At 47.9% G+C, this 25,683-nt stretch overlaps 1 protein-coding gene across 3 annotated transcripts in view; it reads right to left on the bottom strand.

Annotated features, from left to right (window-relative positions):
- Window positions 1-25,050, bottom strand: part of ANKRD35 (ankyrin repeat domain 35) — a 38,017-nt gene extending 12,967 nt beyond the window's left edge. Inside the window, exons 1-8 of one of the 3 annotated variants that reach the window (XM_084824660.1) lie at window positions 24,665-25,050; window positions 17,955-18,085; window positions 15,505-15,593; window positions 13,177-13,241; window positions 7,453-7,510; window positions 5,863-5,933; window positions 3,461-3,567; window positions 2,025-2,209 (exon numbers count right to left, since the gene is read on the bottom strand). In XM_084824660.1, coding sequence (XP_084680786.1) covers window positions 2,025-2,209; window positions 3,461-3,567; window positions 5,863-5,933; window positions 7,453-7,510; window positions 13,177-13,241; window positions 15,505-15,593; window positions 17,955-18,085; window positions 24,665-24,703 — 745 coding nt within the window. In that variant the 5' untranslated portion in view covers window positions 24,704-25,050. Of the gene's footprint in view, window positions 1-1,129; window positions 1,256-2,024; window positions 2,210-3,460; window positions 3,568-5,862; window positions 5,934-7,452; window positions 7,511-13,176; window positions 13,242-15,504; window positions 15,594-15,699; window positions 15,975-17,954; window positions 18,086-24,664 lie in introns of those variants that run through there. The other 2 variants (XM_084824662.1, XM_084824661.1) reach the window with 2 other exon arrangements.
- Between the last annotated feature and the right edge of the window lie 633 nt (window positions 25,051-25,683).

Genomic DNA, 25,683 nt, shown 5'->3' on the forward strand with positions numbered 1-25,683 from the left:
GGCAAAAAATCCAATCATTATATAACCCTCATGAACTTGAGCACACTCCGGGAGAGAGCGGAGGACAGGAAGGCCTGGCGTGCTACGGTCCACGGGGTCACGAAGAGTCGGACACGACTGAACGACTGAACAACAACAAAGGTAGACAACAGTGTAATAGTTTTAATGAAAACTGGTCCCCCTTGATCAAATCTATTGGCTTGATTTATTACCAGCTGAGGCTGAGTGGAGTTTGGAACTTCTGTAATAATATATAATCTCACCCCGTCCTCGCCAATGACTGGTGGGATAAACAGCTTCTGTACTGTGAGGACTAGTGGAACGGCAACTGCCTGCAGGATCCGTGCCACTGGGTCCACCCAGTACCACTGGTGGAAGCTCGCTTTTGCAGACAAAAGGAAGTCCTTCACATAGTTAAACAATGGAACTCACTCCCGCAAGACGTGGGGATGGCCCCCGCATTAGATGCCTTTAAATGGAGCCTCCAGGTTTAGAGGGAGTCTACCTGTGAGTGCCAGTTGCTGAGGAGCAAACCTCAGGAGAAGGATTCTCCCCTCATGCCCTGCTCGTGGGCTCTCCAGAGGCAACCGGTTGGCCACTCTGGGAAACAGGATGCAGCTCGGCTCTCCTTAGGCTCTCATCATGACTGTGTCCTGAAGTGAAACTTTTTCTTTTCCCCCATAAAAGTGAATGGCAACCATTCACTAACACTCACTCACTAATACATATAATATAATTAATAAATAACGTGGGAGATGAGAAACAGAATGAGGGAGATGAGAGTGGAAGCAGGGCCACTCCACCAGCCATGATGAAGACCACTGGCAAGGAAAGCCCCTCCTCACTCAGTTGTCACCACCAGCTATTCCAGCGGGCTGGAGAGAGGGAGATGAAGTGTGTTTGGGGGGGACGTATGGCCATTCCACCAACCCCGCAGGAAGACTTAATTTTTTCCCCTCTTCCCTCCCCTTCCTTTTCCCTTGCGTGTTGCATCATTTTAGATTGTAAGCCTGTACCAGCAGGGATTGTCTTCTTTGACTAACTATATGTAAACTGCTCTGGGAGACATTTTGGCTAAGAAGCGGGCTCAAAATATTTTAAATAAATAAATATGCATAATCAGACACACCATGAAAGACAATTGTACCCTGGTGACTCGACCCACTGTCAACTAAGCCTGTTTCCTCTCCCTCTCCATTCCCCATCCTGGGTTCTGTTTTTCTGGTCACACAAAGGTGTGATGGAATACTGGAAACTAAACGAACAGATAAAAACAAAATATTGGTCGCATTTTTATCCTGCCCTTCCTTCAAGGAGTTCAGACTGGCATTCAGGGTTTTCTGCCCCATTTCCATACACTTTAGCTTCACAACAACCATGTAAGGAAGGTCCAGCATTGTCCCTTTGGTGCTTCCCCGTATCAAGCATATGCAGAGTACAATTATGTATTTAAAAAAAATTGGTTTAGTATGCAAGCATATGCAGAGTATAATTTATGTATTTTTTAAAAAAATTGGTTTAGTACTTGATGATTGGCTTAATCAGGTTTTTACAGGTTCCAAAATTCAGCTTCTAACTGTTGGTAACTATTCAATACATGCATATTATTATGATTATTATGATTATTATTTCAGCACTTGTCATTATTAAAAATCAGCTACCCAATTAATTAGGGGTACCTTTTTAATTATGGCTGCAAACTTACATTTTATTTTACTTTTATTTTTAAATTATTTTTAGGCTGCCTTTAAGGGTGGAATCCTTTTAGGGTGCAATCCTATGCCTGTTTAGAGAGAGAAAAGTCCTACAACTCCCAGCGTTCCCCAGAATGCTGGCAGTTGTAGGATTTTTTTCCATCTAAACATGCATAGGATTGCGCCCTTAAGGAAATAGTTGATTAGATTAATTGATTAAAATATCTCTAATCAACTAAAAAAAGCATCCCCAAGGTATCACGCTCACCATCACAGTCTAGAACCTGCAAGCACTGAGGAGGAACTTCCCAGTTCTGGCCACCCCCTTACCTCTCCTCTTCCATTTCTTCAGGGCATTCCGGATCAGCCGCCTCAGTGGCCGATTCTTGGCCTGCGTGGCATAGTGGAGGGAGTCGTGGCCCATCCTGTCAGCCAGCCCCACGTTGGCTCCATTCTGCAGAAGCAGCTCAGCCGACTCGGTGCTGCCGCTTTCGCAAGCGAGAATGAGAGCAGTCCTAGACAGGGGTGGACGAGAAGGAAGATCCCTGGATGCATTCACACGATCACACCCAAGCAGCAGGGGATATTTCTGCTGGGTAATTCAGGAAACCATAAGAAGAGCCCCGCTGAGTCAAAGCAAAGAGGCCATCTCTGTTTCCAGCATTCGCCAGCCGAATGTATGGGGACACCAAGCGGGCTATGAAATTAGCCGTCCTTTCTTGTCTGTCCACAGCACATCATCTCCAAAGTTATACTTCCACTGGACCTGGAGGTGCCATTGAGTTATCATGGCTAATAGCCATTGATGGGCATGTTGTCCTCCATGACTTTTCCTCATCCCAGTTTAAAGCCATCTTAGGGCGCCATCTTGTGCATGTTGATACACAAAAAGTCCAAAAGTTTCCTTGCGCTTAGCGGGGCTCAGGAGCTGGCTTTTCAGCAATGACCCATCATGGGTGACGGAGACCAGGTGGAGAAAGATGGCAGCATTATGAAAGGGGTGAGCTGGGAGGAGAGGGAGAGAGAACCGCTCATGACAAGAATCCATTGGGGCCAGCGGGGTCCTCGGAGGGCAGAATCGTGCACGCACTGTGCCTGAATGAATTTGGCTATTAAAGCGCAAGGTTTGAACTTTTTTTGAACATTCAAAATGTTCTGCATATCTACACTGCTCAGTTTTTTTAAAAATGAGCAAAATCAGTCAGGTAGCTCTCTAGTAATAAGTGTTACACCAACATATTCTTATATAGATTTAAGTAAAAATAATAATAAAATGAAGATTTGTAACCATGTACGAGCTGGGCTGACTGCCCCCTGCATGTAATTTTTTCCTTAAATAAGAAGAAAGAACGGATGTTGTGGCAACTAGCATCAGCCCTGGTTCAGCCTGGCTTGATGCCAGGCCTGCTTGCTGCTGCCCCCATCACCTGCCGCTCTCTGGATGGACATTTCCCCCCCCCCCCGGGCTGTGGGCATTTCTCACCCATCCCTAGTCCCAGATGCTGGGGACAAAAAACTGGGCAGAGCTCTTGCCCTCCTGCCCTGCTCGTGGGCTTTCCAGAACATCTGGCTGACCACTGTTTGGGACAGGATGCCAGACTGCATTGAAAAGGCAGCAAAGTTGCACTGGTCAGAGAGCTGGACTAGGGCAGGGAGACCCGCATTCAAATCCCAGCTCAGTTGTGAAACTCATGGGGTGACTGGGCCGTCACCGTTCCTCGGCCTAACCTGCCTCACTGGCCTGCTGTTGAGAGGGAGAGACTCACTTTCCTCCTTTGTCAATGAGGTCGATCTTGGCCCCTCTCTGGAGCAACTGGGAACAGATGGCGGGCTGGTTCCCTTGAGCGGCCACCATCAATGGCGTCCGTCCATTCTGCAGAGAAGCGTGGAGAGAAAGGAGCCTTAGGCCTCGTCGTGTTGTGAAAACAGGTTTTAAAACATCAGGAAACCCTCCAGCTGTTTGATGGAAGGGTTCTTAAAAGAGCCCTTAAAAACCAGCCAAAGCAGCAATGCTCTAACTACACGGGCCGGGTTTCTGTCAGAACCTGTCAGAACTCTAAAGGAGCTATCTAAGGTGCTTCCGCACTTTGGATAGCTCCTTTGGAGTTCTGACTGGTTCTGAGCGGATTCACCACCCCGCTCACATCAGACCCACCAGTCTCCACTGGGTCCCATCACTCCTTCCCATCTGTCAGGATTCTGCCCCTCAGTGGGTCCTGAACAGGGCTATTCTCAGCACCTGGCAGGTTTGGGCAGCGACCAGGGCCCCAGAGTCCTGGCGGGATCTACTGCTGCGGCCGGCCTGCCCTGCTTTGACTGTTCTCTACCCAGCATTCTAAGCAGTGTCCGGCAACTGGATCCAGCCCCCTTTTAAATTCCCCACAATGCCTCACAACCCTGAAGCATTGTGGGAAAGAGACCCAGCCGCCCAATGCTACTCAAAGTGCTGCCCCAACAGCTCAGTAAGCCCTGCCCCAAGGCGACAGATGAGGGGACGCTGTGCTCAGGGCCCCGTCAAACCTGGAGTCAGTCAGCCCTAGCACTGAACCTGGGTTATGTCAGATGGGGTTCAGTCTGTGTACCCCACTAAGGGGGCCCGGCTAAAGAAGGGAAACACAGGGGAACCAGCCAGGCCAACAAGGAAGCCTGTTAACAACGCACCACAGCGGGCCAGGTCAGGGCCATCAACCGTCGACACGGCCGGGTATTTGCTGACAGTCCACAGCTCATTGGGGGCCGACGGACAAAAGCCCCTTTGACCCGGCCGTCCTCTTCACCCCTGCAACCTGCTTGTTCACACGATGCTTGCTCTGGCCCGGAGGGGTGTCATCAAACAAGCCAAGAGTGCTGGAGAGAAGGAGGGACCGTCACTGGCACTCCGTGGCAAGCAAGCAGGCGGTAGCAATGGAGAGGAACCGGCGGAATGGCAGCCGCTGACCATGGAGATGATGGGGGCGGCTCACTGAGCAAGGGGCAGGCCCATGGCAGGTGTCCTGCTTGGGGGGCCCTCAAAACCCAGAGCTGACCCTGGGCCAGGTGACAGGTCGAGCCCTTCAACAGGGAGGTCAGACCTGGTGGCTGGCCTGAGCAACTAGGAACGCTAACTACTTTAAAAGTAACTAAGGGTGCAATCCTATGCATGTTTAGACAGGAAAGAGCATCTGACAGCTCCCAGCATTCCCCAGCCAGCCGTGCTGGCTGGGGAATGCTGGGAGTTGTCAGACGCTCTTTCCTGTCTAAACATTTTTATTTATTTACTTCATTTCATCTCTATACCGCCCAATAGCTGAGGCTGTCTGGGCGGTTCACAAACACAAAAACCACAAAGCGCAACTTAAAACAATAAAAAATACGAAAGCTTAAAACCACAAAATAATAGTACAACCAGAATAAAAGCTAGCAGCAGTGCAGAGATTTAAAATACAGATTTAAAACACCAAAGCTAAAAGACTAGGAAGCTAAAATGCTAAAATACTGGGAGAATAAAAAGGTTTTCACCTGGCGCCGGAAGGAGCACAACGGAGGTGCCAGGCGAACCTCTCCAGGGAGCATATTCCACAGCTGGGGGGCCACAGCAGAAAAGGCCCTGTTCCTTGTAGCCACCCACCTCGCTTCCTTTGGCAGGGGCTCACAGCGAAGGACCCCTGAAGATGATCTTAGAGGCCGGGCAGGCATGTATGGGAGGAGGCCATCCTTCAGATAACCTGGCCCCAAGCCGTTTAGGGCTTTGAATACCAGCAATTTGAACTGGGCCTGGAAATGGACTGGCAGCCAGTGCAGCTGGAAAAGTACTGGCATAATGGGATCTTGTTGGCCAGTCCCTGCATAGGGACATGCATAGGATTGTGCCCTTAATTGCTCCTACTACTTAAAAGGTAGTTTTAAGTACTGATTAACTACATTTTAGTAACAGTAATCGTAACTACTTTATGTAAATTTATGTAACTATTTTGAAGCAGAAGAGTAGTTTCAACTACTTTTCTTTATAACCACCCCCCTCCCTGGGTTGGAAATTAAAACATTAAGGGTGCAGTCCTATGCACGTTCAGGCAGAAAAATGTCCTACAGCTCCCCAGCCAGCCCTAATACTATCTTGGCTTGTAGAAAAGGACAGTCCCGTTCTGACCATGTTTTGAGACACCAAGCAAACCCTGTCAAGACGACATACGTTATCCGTGACATCCAGGAAGGCCTCTTGGTCACACAGGAGCAACACGCTGGATGCACACCCAGAGGAGGCTGTTGTGAGGGGGTTTAAAAAGGGAGAGCCAGTATTAAAAGTGTTTGCAACATATTCATAATAATACATGTATCTGTACAGCAGCTTTCTTCCTGGCCAGCGTGCACTCTCCATGCTGAATAAATGATACACAATATTTGCTAGTTAAAAAAACAAGGAACTAAAGAGGGAGTGATGCAGCTTTGCCAAACATGTAATTACTCAGAAGTAAGTCCCAGTGAGTTCAATGAGACTTACTCTGTAGTAAATTTGTACTTAGGGCTGCCGCTTTAGGTTTTGTCCTCAGACTTTAAGGGTGCAATCATACGCATGTTTAGACAGAAAAAGGTCCTGAGGAATGCTGGGAGTTGTTGGACTTTCTGTCTGAACATGCATAGGATTGTACCGTAAGGATGCTTCCAGACTAGGTTTTTATCATCCAATTGCTGGGATTTTACAGGGGATCCAGATGTCATTGTCCTCCACTTGTAACCCTTCCATGCTTTTCTACCGCTTCTTCCATCTTTTTTCTTTCCACAAAAGATCCATTAAGGAGGAAAAGACAGAATAGCTATACAATGGGCATCTCTACACCAGCCTAAAATCCTGCATTTAAAACGGGGCTTTCTGCTTCTGTTTTAAATGCAGGATCACAACGACTCCCTTTTTCACGTGCTTCTCCCTTTTTCACGTGCTTCCTTTCCCCCCACCCCTTCCCCCGCCTCCTCCCCCTTTTATTGGGCAATTGCACTGCCTCATCCAGGGAATGTCATTGGGGGTCCAGACATCATCATCTTCCGTTTGTAACCCTCCTGAATGGAGCCCTGCTTCTTCCATCTTTTTTCTTTCCAGAAAAATAATCCGTTAAGGAAGAGGAAAAGACTGACTGACTGTTCTAGGACTTTAGTTTGTTAGCAATAGGGGCTCTCTGTCTAGAAGCATCCAAAGACAGTCCAGATTGCTGGATTAATGGTGCAATCCTATGCATGTTTAGACAGAAAAAAAGTCCTACAGCATGGCTGGCTCGGGAATGCTGGTATTGTAGGACTTTTTTCTGTCTAAACATGCATAGGATTGCGCCCTAAGGCTCAAGAGCGGATCAATGTCATCTGCTCCTTTTGCCTATTCTGACTAGTTGCATCTCCTGCACGGTCTGCTTGCAAGACCTTAGATCTGAGCTATCTATTCACTCATATGTCTTGAAAATAATTTGTTTTTAGAGAAGCTGAGCTCTAGCAGACATGGATCAGCAAAACCCATTAAGACGCAAGAGTCTGAAGCAAAAATGCTTCACTAACACAACTGTGCAAGTTAAGACCTGGGCTGTGTCACAAAAGGCGAATATACTTGCAAAAGGCCCGAGGTGTGTTGTGAGCTGTTTTGTTATTCAAAGCAGGACAGGGGCAGATCAGCCTCAACCTAGGGAACCTCTTGTCCTGACTAGGACCTTACTTTCCCATTGGGTCCTGCTCAAGGATTTGGCTTTGGATTCAAATCTTGTCCAAAATGTTCATCAGATGTTCATCTTTTAGGACTCACCGGCCCAGTGCAGAGGTGTACGATCTTCCCCATCCACACAGTCTTCATTAGCTCCATGCTGCAGGGAAACAGTTTTTAACATTCATGCATGTACACTTCTAACCTGCCACATCCTGAAGGTGTAGCAACATTAAAAGCCACAACAACTGACCAGGAGCAGTACAAACTAACAGAGTAAAATGCTTGCTGTTATAAGCAAGTCATCTAGAATTAAAATGACCTCAGAAAGCTGAAAAAGGCTGAAAATGCCCGAGTCAGATTTTGGCAAGTCTCCACGGAAAAGAGTTACACAGGTTAGCAAAAAAAAAAAGAAGTGACTATGTTCTTGTTGGATGGATTTGGCACTAGGAACCAGCAATAAAAATTCCATCCTAACATTCATTTTCTCAGTCCGAGTAAAGTATTTCTACAGAAAATCCATCTCTCCTTCTGGATTTGGGATGGTCACATTTGCACTGCCATATTTTCTCCATTACCAACCTCTAATTTTCAGTCAGGTGCTCCTGATTTTTCTATGCATGTACAATTCTCATAGCTGCACTGAACAATGGGTGTCGTAGTTTTCTTGCCACATATACCGTTGTCTCATAACTATCTTATAAGACCAGAGAAGGAGGGACATCACAGACAGGGGATGGCGGGGTGTTAACCCATTTTTAGATGGGCATGCAAAATGCATTTCTGTAGAGGGCCATGGCTGCAGGAAAAGGAGCCCATTCCAGTTCAGGAATCTAACAACACAGAGACACAACCTTGTATGTGGTGATGTAAATGTTGACTGCTGGTCAAAGTTTGAGGAGAGGCTATAGCTTAGTGGTAAAGCATCCTCTTGACATGCAAGAAGGTTGCAGGTTCGAGCCCTGGCATCTCCAGGTAAGGCTAGGAAAAACTCCTGCCTGAAACCTTGGAGAGCCGCTGCTGCCAGCCAGTGTCGACAATACTGGGCTAGATGGGCCAAGGGGCAGACTCAGTATAAGGCCGCTTCCTATGTTTCTAAGCTCCAATGTCAGTTCCATGAGCTGCTGCTTTGAATTTAGAAACAACAATAATTGTGTCCCTGCTTCTAAAGGTCCTCTTAAGGTACAATCCTATGCAGGTTTAGACAGGAAAAAAGTCTGGCTGGGGCATGCTGGGAGTTGTAGGACCTTTTTCCTGTCCAAACCTGCATAGGATTGTGCCCTTAATCAGCAAGTCTGAGTCTCCCATTATCAGAGGGATGTTTATAGGAGGCAGCATTACCATGCAGAGGGACAGCTGGGCCTCTTTGCCTCGGGCTCCGGCACCAAGAAGCATCGGGGAAACAAGCCGTGGAGCAGGAATGCCTTTGTTTCCCTGATCTTCACAACACACCCTTTGCTCTCGTCATATGCGTCCTCGACTCTGGATTTCATACCCCACCCAGCTTAATATTCCCAGCCACCTCTGTGTTGAAACTGCCTCCCAGGTATCTCTTGCAAAACCACCGGGAAAACGATTTGGCCCCAGAAACTGTCTCCTGCGAGGGGAGCAGGGTGTGGGGTGGCAATTAGGATAGAGCACTCTTCCTCATTGCAGGTGTAAACCCTTCTGTCCCTCACCCGCTTTTCCCTTTAGCATAGGGCCAATTAGACTGTCACCCTCCCAGGCCTGTCTGGTTTAGTTTTTATTCTGCAATTAGTAGAACAGCCTTTCCAGACCACAACAAGTTGTCATCCAACACATCTGAAGGACACCGGGTCAGGAAAGGCTGCAGTACAATTTTAAGTCTTTTAAAATTAATAATATCACTGTTGTCACTTTTTTTTATTTATTGCATTTATACCCCGCCTCTTTTTTCCTCTTGCAAGGAACCCAAGGCGGCTTACATTATCCACCTCCTCTCCATTTTATCCTCACAACAACAACCCTGTGAGGTGGGTTGGGCTGAGAGTCTGTGACTGGCCCAAAGTCACCCAGTGAGCTTCCATGTCCGAGTGGGGACTAGAACCCGGATCTCCCAGCTCCAGTCCAACACTCTCGCCACGGCACCACGCTGGCACCACACTATTATTAGCCACATCACAGGAAATCACTATTTTCCTGCTATGGCTTGATCAAGATTACGGATCTTTATCCCACTCCAGCTGCTAATTAATTTACCCATCAATTCCTGGATGTTTCTCAACCCTACTTTGTGAATGGTGACTGTCATTATTTTATATACATCTAGGTTTGTACGTAAATATCATCGTCTGTATTTCTTGCATTTCATTTCCCCCTTCTCCCTACACCCCTGTGTGTATACACCTGCTAAGGCAGGATGAGATTCTGCCTCTGATGAAGCAGACTGCAGTCCCCGAAAGCTCATGTCATAATACATTTGTCAGTTTTTACGATGCCACAAGACTCTTGGTTGTTTTTGCTGCAGCAGCAGACTACCACAGCTGCTATGGCTCTGGGAATTGTCACATTATTTGTGTGCACATGTGGAGCGGGACTGCAGGGCCAGCCCAACCTCAGAGGCAAACTACAACACTGCCTTGATGACAAAATTCCTGGGCACCTGGCTCTGCTCTCTGTCTGTGTTTTGGAGAGGTAGTGATGGCATAGATATAGAGGTGTACAGAGACAGATTACCAGCTCATCGTCTGCGTGAGCTTTTCTACACGAGGCTGTTAATCGGCTGTTATCTATTTTAACTTTCATTCCAGAATTGAGTTCCGACCACTACAGGAAGTGTTTCCTTTCCTGCTTTTCCACTACATAGCCTCTAGGTGGCACTCTGGTATAGGAGAACTGCACAAATACGAAGTGGAAAAAGCATTAAATACCGCATTTTCCCTGCTCTTAAAAAACTCGCCGAAAGTGCTCTTTAGACACAGAAGTGAAACCCTCCAGTTTCACTTCTGTGTCTAAAGAGCACTTTCGGCGAGTTTTTTAAGAGCAGGGAAAATGCGGTATTTAATGCTTCGTCACAATGTCATCTAAAGAACCCGTAAACAACCGTGAGTAGGGAATGATGCGTACATGATAAGTGCCTTGTGTAGAAAAGCCGTGTGTGTGTGTGTGTGTATGTGTGTGTGTGTTTGTGTGTACATTTCAGAGGATGCAGTGAGAGCCTTCTGAACTCCATCTGCTGAGGGGGTGGGGCTGGGGTGTTGCTAGACATATAAAAGTTTAGGGGCCCAGGCCTACAAGAAACAAATCCGCATAAGATTTTCATATGCTAATTTATATTGATGTATTCACATTTTTAAACAATTACTAGGATTTATTTATTTAAATTTCACAGAAGGTAAAGCCAGCCAATTAATTTCTCATCCATATCAACGCAAATACAATAAATTCTTCTATTCATTTGCGCCCCAGCCCAGATTATCCCCAAATAGTAATTCCTCTTCAATTACAATTAATCTTCCTACAGCCATTAGGGCATTCTCCATCTGTATTTGTAAAGTAGCAGGGAGTCCCCTCCATCAACTGCAAAGTATTCAGTCTGCATCTGGTTAGAAGTCCCTTGAGGCCCCACAGAGAAGTGGAGGCCAAATACGGGGGCAGTTTCCCAGGATATACAGTAAATGGTTTATACAGTACATTAGAAGGACAGCTAAACACTAATGGAAATCAACATCAGCGAAGCACCTTGAAACTTCCAATCAGGCACCATTATAGCCCTTTGCAGCCAAGTAGCCCACTGAGAATCCCAATTCAGATATAAGATGGCAAGTTTTGGATTCTGGGCTCATTTCCTCATATGCCATTAAGATGAGAGGAGAGGCCTGTTGGAAAATTATCTCGAGGCAGTATTGAATGGCTGCTTTCTGGGCCAAAGTTTTCACTGAGGCAAGTGGACTTGATAGAGAACACCCTAACAGCTGCAGAAAGACAGAGGATTTACCCCATTTTTTCCTAGAATGCTCCTCGTACTCAGATTTAAGAACTCAGTATCTTGACCCCCTTATTGACGATATCAGAGATGATCCTCCTTTAAAGAAAACTGTATTTTTATTAGCAGGAACAGATTCCTATATATCTTACCGAGCTGCTATGTATGCCAAGAGTTATCTTAATTAAGCGTTAACCGTTCTATCGCAAGTTTGTATGTTGATGTTATTGATCTATCTCACTTTATTTTAATTCTTATTTTCTCATGCGTTTGGCTTGTTTTTTATGGGAGTGTGCCAGAGCCTGGTTGGCTGGTGTATTAACAAATTTGAACTTCGATTATGATTACTTGGCAGTGGTGTGGGGAAAATGCAAAAAAAGCGAGTAATTGGTAAGTTTTCTCATGGGCAATTCGCACACATACGCCTGAAAACGGCGCACGACACTTGCACAAAAAAGGGGTTCCAAAAATTTTACAGAGTGTTAATACAAAATCACCCTGTGTTGGAGGGCTAACCACCTCCCCCCAGCTGCAATCTCCCCCTGCATGGCAATGAAGCTAAGAAAAAATGGGCATCAATTAACACTAAGAGCTCTGGAGAATAGTCCCGGGGACAGGACCCCACATGTCCAGGCTCCGTAACACCCCTGGGGGCAGGGGGGCAGGGGTAGGGATAAACACAGTTGTGAAAGGGAAGGCTCTTCCTCCCCCAGAACTCTTTCTCTCAGCAGCCTTTCCACCTGGCTACATCAGAGAGAGGAGTGAAAGGACAAAGGGCTTCTCCGCAGCTTTGACCAGCTTACCCCACCGCAGGGCTGGTTCCATCGTGGCCTTCTACATGGGCAGTATGAAAACAATTCTGTAACTTGATGTATCTTGATGTGCTTGCGTTCCTCTTCCCTCTCTGTACCTTTCTTCCCCTTTTGTATGGTGCCTATTGCATTGTAAGTCTGAGGGCACGGCCTATGTTTTAAAAAGTTAATACACCTAGAAAATGTTCAGGGATTTATAAATAGCAATAAAATGACAGATATTGAAACCAAAAACAAGAAAATAAAATTTTGGTTGACTCTTGACCATCTGCAGCACAATCCTATACATGTCTGCTCAGAAGTAAGTAAGTCTCATTCAGTTCAATAGGGCTTAGTCTCAGGTAGGGATGATGGAGTAATCCACAACGGAACCAAATGAGTTTGGATTTTCATTAATCTGCAGACCTGTGGATTCCGCAGTGGACCAGTTTTTCCCCTGTGGGGCAGATTCCGTGAACTTGCAGACAGATTTTCTAACTTTCCCAAATTCAGTGCAAATTTCATCATAGAAAAATACCGAAAATAAAAAATCCAGCCAAAAATGTACATTTCCCCCCTAGGTGAAAATGTGCAGTTCGTGGAATTTGTGAATTTTTGCATGTGCTGAATTGCACAAATGCGCATTTCCACAAATTCAAGAAGAAAAAAAGAATTGATTCTGTCCACGAGCAGATGACAGAATGAAAAGTGCCTGACAATCCGTGAAATACAGATGGAATGGATTTTACACACTTTGTACATCCCTAGTCTCAGGTAACTGTGTGTATAAGATTGAGACATTACTGTGTTCTTTTATTGCGTGGACATGGAGCGGGAAAAACAAAACTTAAATTCGTCTAGGCTCAAAAAGACTCTTCACCCAGACACTGTGGCCTGCACAGCTTCTGAACGGCCAAGATGAAGGATACTTTGCACACCCTCAGATGCACTCTTTTCTTTCATCCTCCCATGTTCCATGGTTGAACCACTGCCAATAAAACTGATCTCAGGGCTGAATCCTGCCTCAGAAGTAAACCTGGCTGGCCCTGATAGAAAAGAAGCGGGTAGGGTTTTTTTTGGGGGGGTTACCTGCAGGAGGACCTTCACACACTGAGGTTGGCAAGCAATGGTAGCCAGATGCAAAGCTGTGCTGCCTAGGAAATCAGAAAGAGGGGGGGGGGATCAAAATATGTCACATCATGCAGAAAAAGAGAGAGCCAGGTCCTTTGTCCTGGAGGCCAACTTGTTGGCCAGAGCATTTTGGGAAACAAACTGGTCACTCTCCCCTGGATATCTCACATGTGTGAGAGGTCTAATTATGGGTTTTAGTAGAATCTGCTGCCATGGAACTCATCAAAATAAGAGCCTCAGCTGCTCCCGTTTAAAACCAGAATTCTAGTCCTCACTGGAAACTTGCAGGCTACAGCTGGAGCAAGGGCGGGGGCCCTCTTTCAGTGGAAGGGACAACCTGAAGTTTGGAGAAGCTCTCAGAAGCTGCATTCCAGTGGCGGATGGGTTGAAGGCAAAGGGGGCGTGGCCCAAGGCCAAAAGGGATGTTGCCAAAAATACCAAACAAATCCAGCATATTTTAGTGTAATGCTCTTACAGCCAGTACCTAAGCCTTAGGAGGGGTATTTCAGTCTTTTAGAATGGGGAAAAAACTGCACAAAACCTGGGAAATCACCAAACAATTGGTGGTTAGGGGAAAGGGGGTGGTGCCAGGGGGAGGGGGGTGGCCTTTTGGGGAATCCCAGAAGGCTGGTTGGGACCCAGTAGGTCCAGATTTGCCTCCCAGGCATGAGAGTCCCCATCCCTGAACTAGAGATTTGCCCAGGCCTGCCAACTTGTGTCCCACCAAGCTGAAGACAACCCAGTGACCATGAAGGTCAAATGTCCCCTCCCTGAAGGGCCTTTTTTAATGTCTTATTTTTGCTGGCTTCCCAGGGGTGTAAAAACAGGAGGGGTTGCCAAGCACCTGGCAAGGCACAATTTGTGGGAGGGGGCTGACTTGAGTTTGGTGGGTTCCAGGTTGTGGAGGCTCAGGCTGATAAGGTTCCAGACACTCTTCAAGGGTAGCCCCACACAGAGTGCATTGCAGTAGTCTAAATGCCTTCTCTGTGGTGGCCCCCACTCTGTGGAACTCCCTCCCTAGGGAACTCCGTCATGCCCCCTCTTTAATGAGCTTCTGTCGTGCATTAAAAACGTGGTTGTTCAGGCAGGCATTTGGGGTGGGTTAAGGTATTTTTTAAAAAAAAAATTATGGTAAAATTTTATTGTTTTAAATTGTTTTATGGTGGGTTGTACATCGCCCAGAGTGGCTGGGTGACCAGTCAGATGGGCGATTAATAAATTTAATAAATAAATAAAAATAATAATTTAATAAAAATAAATAAATAAATAAATGTGATGTGTGACCAAGGCATGGGTAACTGTTGCCAAGTCAGACTGACTCAGGACGCAGCTAGCGCACCTATTATTATTATTATTATTATTATTATTATTATTATTATTATTATATTTCTATACCACCCCATAGCCGAAGCTCTCTGGGAGGTTTACAAACGTTAAAAAACATTAAAAATGCAATAGGCAAAATTTAAAAACATAGGAAATACACAAATAGACAGTATACACAAGGACAACATATATCTAAAGCTAACTTTGAGCAATCAGCCAAACTATAAAACAAATCCAAGATCAATTAAAACTCATCACATGCTGCCAAATTCCTGGGAGAAGAGAAAATCGTGCAAACGTGCTTCTTGCCACCGCTGCCACGTCGAAATCCAGGGTCAGTGTAGGATTAAGCTACAGACCTGACCCTTCAGGTTGAGTGCAACCCCTTCCAGAACAGGATTCAATCCCAATCCCCGAGTCTTTGATCTCCCTGTTTCATTGCTTCCCTAGCCTATTGCCCCAATCTGTGTACCAGGACAGCTCCCTTGTTCTTTCGTTCCCCTTCCCACCCACTTACAGCCTTTCCTGTCCCTCTTCCACATCTGATGTATTTTGCCCCAGCCAAACTGACCTGCTTTCCTCACAGAGGTTGCACTGTTTGTCAACGTACTACGGACTGCCACTTACTTCATTTAGAATTTTGGAAACGTGACATCACAGCAGCTCAGCCAATGGCCAAAGGCGGCAGACAAACATTAGCCTATCAGCAAAACAAATGAGTGGTGGGAACTGAGAAACAACTCTGTGCTCTTTCTTCCCTCCGTGCACCTTCATCACTCACCTTTCCTGTTGAAGTGTGTGTGTGTGTGTGTGTGTGTGTGTAGCGGGGGGTGGGTGGAATCCAAATGGTATGAAAACCTGGAAACAAAATAATTTGGGCAGAACTAAACAGATAAACAGAGAATATGAGGTGGGGGGGCAGAACATATCTCCCCCACACACACCCCTATGTTCGCCTACCTTCATCATTCTTATTGTTCACTTCTGTCCCCTGAGCAAGCAGGATGGTGAGACATTCTGTGAGTCCCTTGGAAGCTGCCAGATGGAACCTTCAAGAAAGAGAGAAAAGCAGAATCTTTTTACCTTTTCCCTCTTCAAAATAAGCTTTGAGAATAAAAGAATCTTGAATTAAGCCCAGCCATTCTCCATCCTCACACGTATCCTTCGTCAATTTTAGATAGTTGCAGAAATCATTGCTGGTTGTGCAACCTGCTCAGGCTCGTAACCGTTACTGAATTCAAAAGAACTCATCACCGAGTGTTTATTATCACCTGCGAATAAGAAAACTACCATGAACAAGTGTCAGCATTAAAAGGCCTTATGTCTTTGTGTCAGCTGCCTGGCTGAAGAAGGGAGGAACTGAATCCAAGGCCCATGTTGCAGTGCAGTTGCAACTGCAGTGACCAAAGGGTGGGGAACCTTTTCAGTCTGAGAGCTGAATGCCATTACAGAGAAGGTAATTCCTGCAGTGGGAGGGTCAAAGGCAAAAGGGGCGGGGCTGAAAAACCCTAAATATCAGCATATTGTACATCCTACTGCCAGGAACTATGCCTTAGGAGATGGTTCTACCCTCAAAGGCAGCCTAAAATAATTTTAAATAAATAAACAAAATACATTTTAAATAGGAGAAGCATTTCAAACTTTTGGAATGGGGACAAAAGTGCACAAAACCCGGGAAACCAGCAAAGAACTGGAAGTTGGGGGAAAGGGGTTGGGACAGGGGAGGGAGCCACCTGGGGAGTCCAAAGGCTGGGTTGGGACCACGGAGCTGAAGTTTCCCACCCCTGTCATATGACAGCCTGAGCGTGTGAAGCACCCACCTCGTGGGCACTGTCTGTGTGAGGCAGCCATGGGGGCGGGCAATAGGCAAAGGACGCCATGCTGCTGGTGCATAAGAATAAAAACCCGAAATCCACATCCAGGAAACACCGTTTTAGGAGCAGCCAAAATATCACCACAGGGCAAGCTGTCGAGTTCTCCAGAACTCTTTGTTGGGCTAGACGTTAAGCAAAGTGCAGAAAGTCATTTGGTCACAGTCTTAAGTTTGAGTGCAGGAGGATGAGGTTTAATTGGATGAGGCTTAACTAGGTGCTGTGCAGATTTCAGGTTCTACCTAAGGCTGCTGGGACAAAGAAACACACAGTTCCTCACTCTGGAAAACAGAAGGTCCAGCAGTTACCTGGATCTGTCTCCTGCCTTAAGCAAAACATACAGGTTCCTTGTTAGGTCCGAAGGGCAGCAGCCCCTCACTTATTTGTGGGAGGGAGAGCTCACATTGGATGAGATTAACCATTGCAACAATTCAGCGTGGCACAACCGCCTAGTGAGGCGGGCCAGTCATGCACGCGTCAATCTGACTGGTAGGAACCTGCCACCTCCCCTTTCCCCCCCAGAGCTACAAGCTAGTTATCTGCCTGGGGGAGGTAGGGACCCCCCTGAGTCTCCCATTACCACTTTGGACCCCGGCTGCGACTGGCTCTGCTCCTCAGTTAAAACACATAATTCGTTAAACAATCGTATCAGTTTTGATCAATCAATCAATTTTGCATAATTTATCAGATGTATAAAACAACTGTTCTAAAGAAAAATAACAACGCCATTTTGTTTTTAGATGACGCAGGTGGGGACCACAGCGGTCACCCCTTTAGCAGTCACCCCTTTAGCTTCTGTTTTAAGAGGAGGCCTGGATTTATAAGTACTTACATTAAAAATAGTTTAACTTTTTTAACAAGGGTGCTCAGTCTATTGGGGACCTTTTTAATCGCTGTGTTAAACTTGTACACCACAATCGTATGTATGATCACTCAGAAGGAAGTTCAAGTGTGTTGAGACATGCACCACCAAAAACAAGGACAAAAGAGGGCACCATGTTGCATAAAATTTGCATGTGCTAATTTTTTATATTTATAGATGCACATTTAGAACTAATTATTATAATTTCAATTGAAATACAAAATCCAGCTGTTAACGCAAAACCGAAGTAGAGATCAACTCGCTATATCTAGATATAACAACTAGATATATAGATAACTAGATATATCTTTATATATCTCCAGTTTAGTTAATCTGAAGACTGATTAGCTGATCTCTACTTCCACCAACAAAGCACCCGTCTGGTTCACCCTGGATGGAGACAGACAGCTTTGAGTTAACAGATAGATTTTATATTTTAAAAAATGGAGGATCAATAAATGTCTGCTACTTTCTTGTTCCCAGTCGCTCCAGGGGCACTCAGACCTGAAAACACGCACATTTTTTGTGATCTCTGAGTTGGCCTAATAAAAGTATGACGCTATATGGATTTTGGAATGTTTCTTTTCACCATCGTGGCTGTCTTTGTTTTTTGCACAACCAAGATAGTGCTTGTTTTGCAAGCAAGTGGGATTATGGGACAGGAAAAACTTACGTACGCGGACTGCCCCAAGGCATTGAGTTTGGTGGGCCTTGCGGTCTTCTTCGAAGCAAGGATGGAAACTCTCCCCACATCGCCTTTCTCAACCGCATCGAAAAGCTTCTGGTCATGTTTGTTCCAGCTCTCGACCTGGTTGGTGAGAGAGAGAAGAGTCTGCTAGCGATCGTTCTGTGGACCCCAAGCACTTCTCCGGAATGGCATGTGGCCCTCGGTTCCTCACCTCTGGTTTAGAGGGAGACAGAGAGCCACAAACCTGCACTCACCTAGCAACCACCCACTGGGTGAAAGGCAGTAAAAGAAGAAGAACGGGACCCAGAGTTGGACCGTGGAAAACTTCATTATATTCCATTGCTTGGTTTCCGCCCACACGGGACAGGTGGCTTAAGGCCGCTACCCCTGCTGCCGTGTCCTCGCTTCTTTAGTCCTTGGCATGATCACAGTGCCTCAGAACAAGTTGGCAAAGCTCCCAGAAAACACACAGCTTTTCCTCCCTGTGAATTCGGGAGTTAATTGGGATAGGCTGCCTCAGGAAAGAGCAGGTGCTGAAAAGGCCACGCGGCATTGTCCACTACGCTCCCAGTACTTGCCTTTTTTCTCAGCTAAATGGTCTCATAGTTAGTGTTAAGCTACGATCCCTGGTCCAGACGACACACGAGCCAAGGCGGAAGGAAACCGGTCGTAAAAGTCTCCTCCTGGCCACATGTGCGTGTGTGTGAGGATGTGAGTCTGAGGTGCTCTCCGGTTCCTTCCTGGTCATGCACATTGTACTGAACACACAGTTTAAGGCGCAATCCTAAGAAAAATCAACTTAAGGAAAAGAAAAAAAGAGATCAAAATACTGCCGCTGACCAGAACGGAAGTCGACAGAAGTAAATCAGCACCAAAGAGGCAAGAATTGGGGGTAGGAGGTTCAGAGAACATTTCAGGCTGCCTAAACTGGCTCTCTGCCTAAGAGAGCCAGTGTAGTGTAGTGGCGAGAGTGACGGACTGGGAGCCGGGAGATCCGGGTTCTAGTCCCCACTTGGCCATGGAAGCTCACTGGGTGACTTTGGGCCAGTCACAGACTCTCAGCCCAACCTACCTCACAGGGCTGTTGTTGTGAGGATACAACGGTGAGGAGGAGGATAATGTAAGCCGCCTTGAGTTCCTTGCGAGAGGGAGAAAGGCGGGGTATAAATGCAATAAATAAATAAATAAATAAAATAAACGCCTCCTCCTTTTTTGCACACCCCAAAATGTTCTCCCGCAGAATTTGGCACTGCCCTAAAGCTCCAGGCATCTTTGCGAGAAGACATTTGCCTTGGCAATTCTCTTCTCAAAAAATAACCCACAGATTTGGCCCATGATCACTTGTTGGTTTGTTCGGTTTGGGGTGTGCGGGTTTGGGTTTGTGGTGGGTTTTTTTTTTAGGAAATCTGTTCAACAAATCAGTGAAGATGGGCAGACACTGCGGCTGAAGAAAATCCAGTTTTGAAGGCTGTCACTGACAACGCAACGCACCCTGAGTTGATGGAGGGGGATATTTCACAAGGGCCACACGCCCTGCTGTTGCTTCAATTCTAATTACGCTGGGAAGACGCACTCCCTGGCGCAGGATAGGACTGGGATGTGGGCAAAAGTCGAGAAGAGTGTCTTTTGCTCTCATTTCACTTTGTTCCCAAGCAGTCAGGGGGGGATTCTATTTTTTGCTGGGCTGGAGGTTGGGCTCTTTGGTCGATTATCAATATCATCAATATATTTACTTTTATTCCGATCCTTCCTCCAGGGAACTCAGGGTAGTGCCCAACACATAGTCCCCTTGGTTTTGTCCTTACAACAAAGTCTCCCACCAAGTTTGAATTCGGTGGATTTGAACACCAGTCTCCCTGATCTAAATCCAGCACTCCCACCACTACACGACAGGCTCTTGCTAGGGCGTAGGGTCTTGAGATCTTCCACCACGCTCTGGAATGAAAGCATGGGATAATGACAGCTGCCACCTCTTACAGGCAGGAATGCAACAGATTCAGCTTTCCCTATCTTCTGCACTCTATTAGAAAAATCTGCACCTATGGAATTTCTGCCTGTAAACACAGCTGTTGAAAGCATGGGAGCCCAGCCAGGAAAAAGTTGGCAACCCCAAAGTCAAACAATAGGCCAGATTTAAAGAACGACTGGGCTGTTGTACCTTTAATTGCTCTGTAGAAGCGGGGAATCTGACTGGCGCTGCTTGTCATTTCACAGTGATGTAGAGCAGAGAGAAACAGCATTTGCTAAAAGTCTCCCTTCTACACAAGTATTAACGGTACATGAGCCCTCCTTTCATCTCTTCCTACAGGGAAATATTAGCATCAGCTGATATTTGATCGCCTGTCTTCTGCTCTTAGAAATGCACTCCCATATCATAAATTAAGGGAACAGCCTACAGGAAATGGCATTTGGGCAATAAAAGTGCTCCTAAGCATGTATAGAGTGTTTTCCCCTCATCCCCAGGAAGTGCAAGCAGACGATGCCCATCTGGGATTCAGGATAAAGGCTTTTATGGGAAAGACGTGGCAGTCTCGACACTGGCAGCCTTTAGTGGCATCTAAAGTTTACCACCGGACAGGTTCACTTTCCTCCCCAAGTTTCAAGATTCAGGGAATTTTACAAAGAAGTTAAAAAGTTAAAAAGAGATAATCAGGCAGGGGTCCCCAACCTTTTTGGGTCAGTTAGAATGTTGGGAATGTGTTGTGGGAGCTCTCACAAAATGGCTGCCACGGGGGACGTGCTGATTCGGAAAATGGCTGCCATAGTGGGTGTGGCCAGTCACAAACCAGAAACCCTAACCGAAAAGTAACTCGCTCAGGAAACTAAGTGCAAGGCAGAGGTGGCCTCTGAGCGCCAAAGCCCAAAACCACTCTTTTGAACCCATCGTTTTCTGCTACAACACCCATTTCACAGAAGGCAAACTGTTGAGACTCGGAGACAAGTAATTCGGCCATGAATGCCATGTGGGGCCCGGGGGCATTCTGGGAAATAAAGATGGCCCCGGAAGCTGGAGCTTCAGTTTGCGGCATGTCAGTCTCCCAGTTTAAATTGTTAAAGAAATTCTAAAAAAATAAAATGAAAAACACGAGGAGCAGGAAGCCTGGCAGGCGTCAAGGGGGGAGCCCAGGGCCACCATGTTGGAGACCCCAGAGCTAAACATATGACCCCACCGGGGCGGACCCCCCTCGAGGTCACAGCTGAACTTTTCCTGTCCTACCGCCCAAGGACGGGAACACCCTGAAGAGGTGACATCACTAGAGCATCAGATATACCGCCCCGACCGGGCCTGTTTGTCAGGTCCGGAAGCTGCTTCATGGGCAGTTGATCTCAGGCAAAATGTCGTCCCTACGGGTGGATATAACCCAAGGGCAGGATGAAGCAAGACTGGGCAAGGTCCCAAGTGCAGACAGGAATGTACCGAGAGACTTCCAGTGTGTGTGATGCTCGGCTCCGGCAGCAGTGCCTTCCCACCAAGGCTTCCCCTGAGCTGGAAGTTTAGCCCTAGCCGCTGTTATCCGCACAAGGCCCAGGCGCAGCACCTATGAAATGCAGAAGAGTGCTCCTGAGTGCATGCAGAGTGCTGACCACCTTTCTGGGTGGCGTTGGCACCAGTGGAGGCTGCTGGCTCCGATGTGAGTGGGGCGGTGGATCTGCTCCGGGCTTCAGTCAGAACTCCAAAGGAGCTCTCCAAGGTGCGAGAGAATCCGCTCCGGGTTTCAGTCAGAACCAGTCAGAACTCCAAAGGATGCACCGCCCCACTGACATCGGAGCACCAGCCTCCACCCATGTCCAGGTTTCCTTCTCCTTATGGAAACCTGGTGAGAGGCCGTGAGTGCCAGCGCCATCCAGAAAGATGCTCAGCCCCTGCTCCCGCCCTATGTTTGTTCCTGCATCAGCCTGCCCCATTTTCAGGCTTTGCATTGACCCAAAGGTCCGTTTTGGGTTACACATCGTCCAAGAATACCCCACAGAAAGGAATGTTTGGGTCAATGCAAAGCCTGAAAATGGGGCAGGCCGATGCAAGAATAAACACACTTGCGGACGAAACTGTCCCTCCTCCGTGTTGCACCCGGAGCGCCAGGTTCCTCGGACTGATGGGCCCTTTCCAGGGTTTCGGAAGGCCCTCGGGCAAGGCGCCTCCGTGCATCTCCGTTGCCTGGCCAGAGCGAGAGGCAGGCGAAGAAGCCGCTTGCAAGGGGGAGGGGGAGGAGCAAGTCCGGGGGCGCTCGCGAGTGGGCCCCTGCTGGGGCGTGGGCCCTCGGCAGGTGCCCGGCCATGCCTGCCCTTGATGCCAGCACCGGCTGAAGCCCGAGGAAGGGCGGTCTGCCAGCTGTGGCGGGGGGCCAGGTTGGTCTCGGTGTGCAGAGGCACGCAGAGGCCTGACCGCGCTCCCCCCAGCCCTGCAGCCCCGGCGTCACTTCTGCCTGGACCTGTGCAGGGTGGGGCTCGGTGGCTTCGGATAACTCTCCGACTTGACTGGTAGCCGGCGCTCGTTCCCGCTTCGCTTCTGCTTCTCTCCAGTAACAGGGCCAGGAACGTGGTTTGCACCCAGTCCCGGCTCCAGCTTTCGGAGGGCCCTCAGGCAAGGCTCCTCAGTTGGGAGACCCGGGCTCGAAGTCCCCGCTCGGCCATGGAAGCTCTCTGGGTGACTCTGAGCCAGTCACAGATGCTCAGCCCAGCCTACCTCACAGGGTTGTTGTTGTGAGGATAAGATGGAGAGGAGGGGGATTAGGTTCACCGCCTTGGGTTCCTTAAGGAGGAGAAAAGGCGGGATTTAAATGCAATGGAATAATAAACAAGTCAGCGAGCCCGCCTTCTCCCCGCCACCGTCACCGTCTGCTTCTGCTCCTGCCTGCTCACCACCACCACTGGCTGGCGAGAGGAGAGTGAACAAGCAGGATGTAAAGGGGAGGAGGAGAAGGCAGTCCAGAGGGCTTTTGCCAGTGGGCCCTGGCAGATTGTGGCCCCAAACACAACGCTGCTTCTGTCTCTTGCTGCTGCTGGACTCGTGGTGGGAAAGAGTTCTCAGTGCGGGCTCAAGCCCACCCTGAAAGACGTCCCTCCCGAACTGGAAGCTCTGCTCTCTGATTTCAAACGGGGGGGGGGGGGGCTGTAATAGCGGCAAAGGAAAAAATGCATGCACTCTGCATATGCTCAGAAGTGTCCTTTGCTTCATTATCCAAAGTCTTGTGTAGAATATGATGATCATATCAGAAGTACTGGGGAGGTGGGTGGGTTCATTCATTCATTCATTCATTATATTTCTATACCGCCCCATAGCTGAAGCTCTCTGGGCGGTTCCTAAAGATTAAAACGCATTAAAATACATTATACAAAGTGTAAAACCATTGACATGAAAACATATAAACAGACCGCACACACACAGAGAACAAATATCTAGCAACTATTTTTTAAACTTTCAGCCAAAGACAATCCAAGACCTGGTTAAAAACTCATTATATGCTGCCAAACGCCTGAGAGAAGAGGGCAGTTTTAACCTGGTGCTGAAAAGGTAACAATGTTGGTGCCAGGAGGGCCTTGTCTGGGAAAGAATTCCAGAATTGGGGGGCCACCACCAAGAAGGCCCTCTCCTTTGTTGCCACCCTCCGAGCCTTCCTTGGAGGAGGCCCCTGGAGGAGGGCCTTGGATGCTGAACATAGTGTTCAGTTCGTGATGGGAGAGGCACTCCATCATGGATTGTGGTCCTGACCCATGTAAGGTTTTATAGGTCAAAACCAGCATAACCCAAAGATATGCTTTCCTCCAACTCTTTTCAGGGCTGGTGTTACTTGGTGGTGATGGAAAAAGGTATACTCTGCACATGTTGGTTGTCCACATGTTGGTGGGCTCTCCCCCACTGCAGGCGTTCAAGACGAGGCTGGACAGCCATCTGTCAGGGATGCTGTGACTCGGATTCCTGCCTTGAGCAGGGGGTTGGACTCGATGGCCTTGTGGGACCCTTCCAACCCTACTATTCTATGATTCTATGATTCTATGTTCAAGGGCACAGTATAGGTACCAGGTCTAAGCACTGATCTCAAAAACAGATTCTGGCAACGTGATGACAAGCCCCCATTCCAATAACTATTGGGGTTCCCTCGGAGTAGACTTCTGAAATCTTTACTAGCACAGTGCTTCAAGTACTGGAGGGCAACATCTGATACCACATTCCCAGTGCCAGTCTGTGTACAAATTGTGCACACGTGCACACACACTCTCACGCACACGCTGAATCGGAATTCGCTCCAGGAAAAGCTGAATTCCACAACAGTTCACAAATGCAGCGACCTGCATCTTTTTAGCAAGGGGCCATTTATGTTGCTTCACTTGGGCTGGGCACTAAAGCTTCCCTCCCAATGACTGAAAATCCTACACCGCCCACCCCCTGCTCCATGGCTCTAAGATCTCACATCAGGCATCACATTTCCAGTCTTGGTTTTGCATTATCATCATCATCACCATCAACAACAACAACATTTCTGTACTGCCCAATAGCCAAAGCTCTCTGACCTTAAGGACTAGCCTCTTGGTTTAAAGAAAAAGAAAGCCAAACTTCTCTGGATGCTAGCTCCCATGTGATTGCTGCGTTTTCAGGATCAGGGGCTAACTATGGCCCTCTCCTTTGCCCGTGTCAGCTTTTCCGGCAGCAGCCAACACCTGTTAGTCAGAGATTAAGCGAGCCCAGCGTTCAGTACCCACCGCCACTTGATTGCTGGAGCAAGAGAACATTTTCTTCATGGCTGCCGCTTCCTTCTGTCCCGCCACTTTGACCCCAAAGGTGCCACCACAGGACAAGGATACCAGCCCAAGAACAGTGAGCAGGCTGCATTCAAACCGCTGGCGGCAATCGTCCTTTTCTCAGGAGGAGGGGATCGTGTGCTCCGGCCTGGACAGAAGACAAACTGGCGGAGACATCCCCGGAGAAGCTCCTGGTCTGGCCGGGACACGGTGAGCGGCGTCCAGGCAGCGTTCGGAGACGAAGCGCTCGCAGCCTGTGGGCCTTTGCAGGGAGCCGCGGTCCCTCCCCGTCCCTCCCGCACACCTGTTTCCCAGTGCCTGGCCCAGGTCTGGACTTGCCTGAGACGCTCATTGCTAATCTTGCTTGCCTCCTGACTTAAAAGGGAGAGAGGTTTCCGACCCACCCTCTCCCGAGAAAGGAAGGGCTGTCTTTTTTCACACGTTACGTCACCAGAAGGCAGCACCAGAGAGTCTCGTCCTGTGCACAAACAGCCTCCCGAAACGCTCCACCCTGTTTGTGGGCAGAGGGATTGGGGGTGGGGGAGGCCACTTCACCAAATGTCTCCTGGGGGTGAAGAAATTCTCCCACAGTTTCTCGGGGTGGGGCTCACCATGAAGGGCGGCTGTAGCATAGCTTCTTGCTCCTTTCCGAAGCGTGTTGTTGTCGTCGTCGTCATCGTCCACCTGGCTACCGCTTTCCATCGTCCGCAGTACCCCAGAACAAACGTTTTGAGGCCTTGTGGGGGAGAGAGAGAAAAAAGAGAAATCTCAGATATATTCTCCGAAAAGGCACTTCTGAGAAATTCGGCTCAGCTCTAGCAACATCCTATCTGCATGTGACCATCTCGGTTGTTTTATGGATTCCGTTCCATTTGTGCCCCAGCCCTTCTTCGAAGGAGTTCAGCGCAGTGTCTACAGTTCTTCCCATCCCTGCTTTCATCCTCCCAACAGCCCTGTGAGGTAGGATAGGCTGAGGGAGA

The sequence above is a fragment of the Heloderma suspectum genome, chromosome 17 (assembly GCF_057233095.1).
Source record: "Heloderma suspectum isolate Gila_16-S chromosome 17, 16-S_ref, whole genome shotgun sequence".
NCBI classification, from domain to species: domain Eukaryota; kingdom Metazoa; phylum Chordata; class Lepidosauria; order Squamata; family Helodermatidae; genus Heloderma; species Heloderma suspectum.